Source organism: Rhamphochromis longiceps, linkage group LG19 (assembly GCF_057381845.1).
Source record: "Rhamphochromis longiceps isolate RC_006_pf linkage group LG19, R_longiceps_female_GT1.1, whole genome shotgun sequence".
Lineage (NCBI taxonomy): Eukaryota > Metazoa > Chordata > Actinopteri > Cichliformes > Cichlidae > Rhamphochromis > Rhamphochromis longiceps.
Window position 1 is genome coordinate 22271896 of NC_140575.1, and position 8839 is coordinate 22280734.

The 8839-nt window shown below is 40.0% G+C and overlaps 1 protein-coding gene across 1 annotated transcript; it reads right to left on the minus strand.

The window, feature by feature from the left end:
* Window positions 1-633: 633 nt before the first annotated feature.
* Window positions 634-2270, minus strand: LOC146646717 (very long chain fatty acid elongase 4-like). The gene is made up of 4 exons (XM_085391810.1): window positions 2094-2270; window positions 1180-1307; window positions 943-1029; window positions 634-766 (listed from the first exon to the last, which is right to left on the minus strand). The coding sequence occupies exons 1-3, from the start codon at window positions 2140-2142 to the stop codon at window positions 979-981; spliced, it is 228 nt and encodes a 75-aa protein (XP_085247936.1). The 5' UTR covers window positions 2143-2270; the 3' UTR covers window positions 634-766; window positions 943-978.
* Between the last annotated feature and the right edge of the window lie 6569 nt (window positions 2271-8839).

Genomic DNA, 8839 nt, shown 5'->3' on the forward strand with positions numbered 1-8839 from the left:
TTAAGTATGGCTAATGTATTAATTGACTTCTAAGGCACGCACACACACACGCACACGAACAACAACACCAACACAGAGAAGAAGAAGAGGGGGTCGGCAGACTATGAATAAATCTACATACTCTGATATATGGTATGTGTTTTATAAAAACCTACTCTACACCAGCTGAGGAAGTAATTACGTAAACACAATGTTTTGCCAAGTTTCCCCTCTGGGAAAAAGTCTGTCTTCATTTATTCAGTTATTGTACTAATGTATGCACATTTCTATGCTATTAAAGGTACTGAAAAGCTTTACTTACACAATACTTTGGGTACTGAGTTGACTTACAACAAAGATTATGCTGAAATGCTGAAAAAAAAATTATATATATATATATATATATATATATATATATATATATATATATAATAAACTATATAAATAAAAAGTACTTTTAATAAATTAAATTATTTTTTCACATGAAAACAATATTTATATTAATAAATTCTCGTTTAACAGAAATCTCTGATAATGTTTGTGGTGTCAGCTTTTTCCTTTTCAAACTGTGCGAGAGAAGAAGTATCTCATGACATTCACGCCTAATGTGTTCAGCATATTCTGCACAGTCTGCATCGTCACTGGTACCTGTTTAAGGCTGACGGGGGGTTGAACAGCAGGCTCTGGACACGGACCCCAGTGAGGAACCTGAGCCCTGATGATGGGGAGGGTGAGTGCAAACACCAGAGCCAAAGGTAGCTTCATGGTAAAGATGTGGCTTTATTACCTAAAGAGAGTATGAAAGAAAAGCAGGTAAGGTAACACAAACCAAAAGAAACATGGCCAACGCAAACAAGATTACTGCTACATCAACTCAGGCAACATTTTTCTTGGCAGAAATAATCTAATATTAACTAATTTATAGTTTAATCCTTCGCATGTATCTCCACAGATTTCTCTTACCTCTGTGTTCCAGTGGTTCAGATATGTGCTCTGTCTTTAGAGATAGAGAGACAAGGCCGTGTGACCGATGGTGACATGGAACTGAATCTGAGCCCCAAAGAGAGAATAAGAGTTATGCTTTTGCACCATATTGTGTTTTCACCATTCTTTCATAGCAAGAAGAATGATTTTCAGTCAAATGATCCCTACAATCAGTATATTTAATTTCAAAATCAGCCACCCTGGAAATCAACCTACCATCTGGATAATTGTCAGATACTTCTTCCACCACAGGTACTTTTGGATCTTAGGTCCACAGGAGGCAAGACTGTAATACAGGTACATCAGGACATGGATCATCGCATTCATATGTGCACCAAAGAATGCTGCAGTAGAAGAAACAATAAGTTTTTAATTTTGTTCTGCTTACTATAGTTAAAAAAAATCTTAAACTGAGTTGCTCTGAACTCCTGCTGTCTGTATCCAATAAAAAGACAATAGTTGAGGGGGTGGGAGATACAAACAAGTGTAGGTCCAGGGGCCCATGAATCCAGATTAAACTATCCAAGCTACATATGACGATACTATGCTTGTGGGTTTCAGTGAAATTTGTCATCTAGCTTCCTCATCAGTGTTCAGACTCAGTTTACTCTCAGTCACAATCATCTACTTGCAAATATACATATAGCTGCACCTGTGTTTACTAATTAGCAAGTGATAGCGTGTTATCATGCTAAATACATACTGTGAACATGATAAACATTGTACCCAATAGTAAACTTCAGCGATTAAATGCTATTACTCTCAACATGTTGCCTTGTTGGCATTAGCACTTAGCTCAAAGTGCTCCTCTGCCTGTGGTATACCTTTACAGAGTTGCTAGCATGGCTGTTAATATGCAGATGCATATTATAAAAAAAAAAAAAAAAAGCTCAACAAACAACAATAATGAATACATTAACCAGTAGTGAATAAAAGGTTTATAGACAAGTAGCTCCACATGTTTGGTTTAGCTTCCTGAAGCATCCACCAAGGCATTTGTGTCTCTTCCCAGCCCTCACCCAGTATAAACCACAAAACTACAGAGCCGGTGAAGGCTTTATCAACAGCAATGCTGATAAATTCATATATATATCATATAGCTGATGTCTGCTGTGTTGTAAGCTACTCACACTGTCCTCCTGCCACCCACTTGATGCCAATCCACCAGAGCGTGAACATGGAGCAATGATGGTAGACGTGCAGGAAGGTGACCTGGTTAAATTTTTTCCTCAGGATGAAAAACACAGTGTCCAGATACTCAATGCCTTTGGAGATGAAATACCTCCACAGAGCTCCTGCCACCTGACTCCCGCAGAAATAAAGAAGGGGAAGAAAAAGACTGTTAACATATGAACATATATGATCAAGAGCTACATGTGTGTGAACTCTGATTTTGGAAATCCTAACCTCGACCCGAGACTGACTCACTTGTGGTTTCTGTTTCAAACTACGTCATAGAGCAACAGGAAGGAAGGTGAAACTGAACACCATTCAACTCCGGCTTGTACTTTTTTCTGATAACAGGCCCGTGCTCTAAATGTATGGATGCCTCTCATGTTTCTAAAAGCTCTCTGAGTGACGTGTCCCTGGCAGGCTGACTGTAATTTTCTGAACCATGGGTACAGTGGAGAATTATTAACAGGTAGGGATCTGGTTCCAAGGAAACTAATTATTGTAGACACAAAAGTCTTAAGATAGTTACATAAACAGCTGAAGTCCCACTACTATATTCAGAGTTTATCTGTGTGTGTGTGTGTGTGTGTGTGTGTGTGTGTGTGTGTGTGTGTGTGTGTGTGTGTGTGTGTGTGTGTGTGTGTGCAGTTGGGAGAGTTGGGGTATCCAATTTCCTTTTTTTTGAATGCCTTCTTGTGAACGCTGTCTGTTTTCCACATTCTGCAACGGTAAAATACGACTTAGAGGCGGATATTTGTTTTACCTTATGGGCAACAGTTGTCTGGCTTTGTTCTTGCTGTTGACAAAACTCGCCTCATGATTGACTCTGAGAAAAAAACTCTTTCCCACAGAGGGGAATAAACTTATTCGAATATGAGCTTTTTTCCACTAAGACTTGTTTTATGGGGAGATGTACGAAATTATTTACCGGGTTACAAGCAATGATAATATCGGATGTTGACTCCTCAGCGTCATCATTTTCTATCTATTGAGAAATCCCATTGTAAAAGTAATGAAGAAAAAAACTATTCTGCCGTCTCACTCCTCCTTGACCCGCGGTGGGTGTGTGTGTGTGTGTGTGTGTGTGTGTGTGTGTGTGTGTGTGTGTGTGTGTGTGCGTGTGTGTGTGCCTTCTTGCGAACGCCGTCTGTTTTCCACATTCTGCAACGGTAAAATACGACTTTGAGACGGATATTTGTTTTACCAAATGGACAATTGCTGTTGACAAAACTCGCCTCATGGTTGACTCTTTCCCACAGAGGGGGGTGCTTTAATAAACTTATTCGAATATGAGCTTTTTTCCCCGCTAAGACTTGTTTTATGGGGAGATGTACAAAATTATTTACCGGGTTACAAGCAATGATAATATCGGATGTTGACTCCTCAGCGTCATCATTTTCTATCTATTGAGAAAACTTATTGTTAAAGTATTGAAGAAAAAAAACTCCTCCTTGGCCCGCGGTGTGTGTGTGTGTGTGTGTGTGTGTGTGTGTGTGTGTGTGTGTGTGTGTGTGTGTGTGTGTGTGTGTGTGTGTGTGTGTGTGTGTGTGTGTGAGTGAAACAAGATCGCCTGTCGCTGGTTTGTTTTTCAGTCTCTCAAAAGGAAAAGTAGTATTCACTAAGGGATAGTTATTCGTTTTTTACACATAGGCAGCCTGTAGGTTACAAGCGGATAGAAAGTTCTTCTTTTCATCACAAGCTATGGTGTATCTTAAAGGTTTTTTTACAGCGTCTGTATTATAGGAAAATAAAATACTATTGAAATCTCTACAGGAAGTCACTCTTTATTTCCATTACAAACGCCGGTGCAGCTTAAGAAAGTAAAATTACATCCGCTCTGTCTCTCTATACATCACAGAATCATCTGCTGCATCACCGCTGTGCTTAGGGAACATGACGCAACAGGTCTGAAAATGACTAGACACTTCCGGAGTATTTCCGGTAGGGTCATAAGGTCCGGATCGAGGCCTTCCATAGTAAATATGCTGTATTTGAATATGTCATATTCAAAGCCTTCTTCTTTGGGAGAGCAGATCTCATCGGACACAGGAACGCTGCGGGGCTGCAGAAGGAAATCCATCTTGCGTCTGGGCCTTAGAAATTGTGACGGACTCCACCTCTCTGCTTTTTTATTCCCCTCCAACAGATGGCGCGCTTCCGGAGGTTTCCCCCTCCCTCTAAAAACTTTTTTTCCCAACAACAGATGACGCGCTTCCGGAGGTTTCCCCCCTCCCTCTAAAAACTTTTTTTTCCCAACAACAGATGACGCGCTTCCGGGGTTCACCCCCCCCCCCCTTCTCAGGATGCAATTCGACACGGTTAGCAACAGATGGCGCGCTTCCGGGGTTCACCCCCCCTTCTCAGGATGCGATTCGTCACGCGGGGGGTTTCCCACCCCCCTTCTCCGGATGCGATTCGTCACGCTCATTACACGCTTCCGGGGGGGAGGGGCGGGAGGTCAAAAGGTCGTGATTAGGGCCATCAATCACTTCGGATCAAATTTTGTCATAAGCTGTATGGGATTAACTCTCTAGTGTGGAATTTCAGACCAAACAGACTTTTAATAGCAGTGTGTGATAAAGTAGATAGACGTATCGAAACATTATTTATTGGAGCATTTTCAGGGCAGATCCTATATGTTTTACAGACACCGCATAAGCAACTGAACTGGAGAAACGCGTTAGCAAACGTTATGTGTTGTATATCATTGTCAAATTAATTCTTAAAGCCTGCTGTAGCCTAATTATCCCACTTAAATGAAACCATGGTTGAAAGGATTGCTGTAGCCTCTATTTTCCTGCGGTCGGTCTGTGTTGGTGCATCTCTAAATTAAGATCACATTTCCCATAAAAATTCATTACTTTTTTCAGCAAAGTGGCGCTGCAACTAGTCACTTCTCCTCCTCCTGCCTAGCATTTCCCTGTCCCTGTTTTTCTGCTTTTTTCTTTTTAATGTTTTTGGTAAGAGGATGAAGGTGTTGGAGGCATTTCTAAGCTTTTCATTCATTCTGACATCTGCATATTAAGTTCAGCTTCTCCCTCCGTCAGTTGTGTGCTGTAACATGATGTATATAATGGTGTGCATCCACCTTTGTATTTTCTTTATTTTGTAATATAATGAATTAGATCTAAAGTATTTTGTGTTGTATAGTTGCATTTAATGTGCAAATGAAGTCTACTGGGTCCAGTGAAGAACCCTTTATGTTCACCTAGAAGTTGTTAACTTTGTATGTCTGTGTTTTGTTGCTATGATAGATTGTGTACCATCACTTTATAGCTTTTATGATTACCCCCCCTCCCCTCCCCCTCCCCCATGCATATTAGATAAGTCGAGGGAATTGATTTTACAAGATTAAAGTTCTGGAGCAAAGAAACAAAAGAAATTATTATCAAAAGGCACTTTTCAGGTGAGTAAATCTCTGCGTGTTCCCTTTCACATATAATCGAATATAAATATGAAAATACACATTAGTGCTGCTTCTGTTCTCACGCAGCCAAAATGTACTTTGAACATTTAAATAAAATATGCAAAGTAACTATTGTTTCAGCAGCATTTGTGTTTAATTGTCACATTTGCTTATGAGCTGTCAAACATTTCCCTCCAGTAATGTCACAATTAAATTAACATTTCATTTCTGCTGAACTAATGTTTTCATAATGCAGTCATGTCCAATTGTCAAAGACCGGATTTGCCATGGGAACTTTCAGGAGCCAATCAAACTCAGTTTGTGACAAAGCAAGAAAGAATGCAATAAATGCCAGCAGTCTTGATCGCATTTTGCACCCAACAATCTGTGTGTCATATTATTGATGACACAAAACGTGTCTTTTCTTTGACAGCTTGCTCGGTTTTTGAGCAAATGCAGTACAGCTTCCTCTGAAGATTATACAGTCATTTCTATGGTACATTCATCCTTGGATTCTGCTAATTCTACCTTTTTATCCACTTTCCAATTCAAACATTTTCTTTCTTCCTCGTGACAGCGATGTACGGAAGAGGATTAGGGCCACAGGAAAAAAAAAAAAAAAGAATTCTGACTTTAATCTCAGAATTCTGACTTTATTCTCAGAATTCTGACTTTTTTCTCAGAATTCTGACTTTAATCTCAGAATTCTGAGAATAAAGTCAGAATTCTGACTTTTTTTCTCAGAATTCTGACTTTATTCTCAGAATTCTGACTTTTTTCTCAGAATTCTGACTTTAATCTCAGAATTCTGAGAATAAAGTCAGAATTCTGACTTTTTTTCTCAGAATTCTGACTTTATTCTCAGAATTCTGACTTTTTTCTCAGAATTCTGACTTTAATCTCAGAATTCTGAGAATAAAGTCAGAATTCTGAGATTAAAGTCAGAATTCTGACTTTAATCTCAGAATTTTGAGGTGGGCACCTGCAGGCTTCCAGCTTCGGTGACAGCGATGTGTCCAGTTTGGCAGGTGGAGAACTAATTCACTAAATATGGTGGATATAAGTGACTTTTTGCGTGGCCGAGGGGTCCCCGAAGATGCTATTTTATTAATGGAAGAGCAGAAGGTGAGTAACAAAAAAGAGAAATAGTTTGGTGTCTCCTATTTTTACAGGAAAACAGTTACGGTACAGTTACGGTTAGCTGTTAGCATGCTTGTTAGCTTATAATGTTATATAGGAATGAACGTGTTTCACGATGTTACAGTATACTAGGTGAATTGACGTTTTAACTGTTGTTGATCGCAGGATCATCCCAGATGGGTTCGTTGCATTTTATTTTATTGTTCTACTATTTCAGAGTTTTTCAAGGCAGTTAAGCGGAGCTGTGTTACAGATGCTAGCCGCCTGCCAATATCACTGATATATTTGATGTGTACAAGTAAGTTACACTTAGTACAGCGGAGGAGAGAAGCTGTAATGAATGTTTATGCGGATATTTCACTCAGAAAAATGGGTGGCGTTCATACACAGCCACCGACACAGCCCCGGTTGTTGTTCTGACGGTGGCCGACTGACGATCCCCTCACAACATGTTAGCTAACACAAACTAATGTAGTGCATGTAACTGTGTATACGTTAGTGGTACAGTGTCGGAAGAAATGAGCAAACTGTTTATAATGTCAGAATGACATCATCTTTCTCCTATATATAAAAGTGCTGGCTGAGGAGCGCTGCCGGGTTGAACTTTGACCTCGGAGTGACGTGACGTTTGTTCGCACAACCAATAGAAGTGCAGAAAGTCGCAAATCAGGCATATTGTTCGCATAAACACAAAAATAAATAACGAAATAATCCCGATATTGTGCCAAAGACTGATTTACAATGTTACTTTGTGTTCTATGTGTAATACCTTTGCTTAAATGACTAAATGGACTGTGTATTTATGACTCTGCGTTATAGTCTTACATACATAAGTAACATTCATATGTACAGATAAAAATGTACAGAGCTATGTACACAAGCGTGTACACAAAAGTCTACTGCTGATCGAGCTGCTCAGTGGTCGTACAGTCTCATGCAGAGAGCGTGGAGGTGTTGTCCATGGTGGATGTTAGCTTAGACAACATCCTCTCCTCCCCAGTCTGCTCAGTGGACTTTAGCAGACCGCTAAAGCTGGCCCTCCCGACCAGTTTGTTAAGTTTCCCCCTGTCCCTCTCTGCCATTCCACCACTCCAGCAGACCACAACATAAAAGACAGCAGACGCCACCACAGTGTCGTAGAACATCCTTAGAAGACGTACTACCTACATCATAACCAATCAAGTCCCGCTTTTTTTTAAATACAGAAGAGGATTTATTATTTACTGAAAGGCTATGCCTTAGTTTGCTTCTTTCATTATTGTGTTTCGCCCTGCATAAAATAGATAGCTTTTCTGATAACTACAGTCAATACTCTCCTACTGGCATTAGCGGTGACCTAAGAGGCTTAACTTTAATATTGCTTTGCAGTGTAAATGTTGCAGAAAATGACTGTCTTTTCTTTCTTCCTGTGTGCAGATTGACTGTGACGTCATAGCGCTGATGGATGACGCAACTTTGGCAAACTACATTCCCTCGTACGGAGACCGAATTGCCGTCTTCAATTTCTGCAAAAGCAAGCAACCACTGTCAAAAAGAAAACTAGGACTTCTGCAAAAAGTTCACCTCTCAAAGTGAGAGAAACAGTGGCTGACATGTCAGATTTGGATGACTTAATAAGACTGTATTTCAGACTTTCTTTCAGTAACAAAGAAATACTTTCAATTTTAGCACATAGTCATCAGACAATTATAAGTGTTCGAACTCTAAAGAGAATTTGTAAAAGACTTGGGCTTTTTAGAAGGAAGAATCAATCAAACTTGGAGGAAGTGCTAGCCTTTGTCCAACAAGAGATCATGACAAATGGACAGATGCAAGGTTATCGTTGGCTACATCTACGTGCAATTCAACATGGATTTGTGGTGTCACAAGATACTGTAAGATGCATAATCAAATTGCTTGACCCTCAAGGTGTGGAACTGAGACGAGCTCGACGGTTGAGAAGACGACAGTACAGCTGCAGAGGGCCAAATGCTCTCTGGCACATGGATGGCTATGACAAGTTGAAACCATATGGTATTGCTATCAGTGGCTGCATAGATGGTTTTAGCCGCTATGTTTTATGGATGGAGGCTTATACTACAAACAGTGACCCTAAATTGATTGCAAGTTATTTTCTGAAAACAGTTTCATGCATCAGCGGATGTCCAGAAAGGTTAC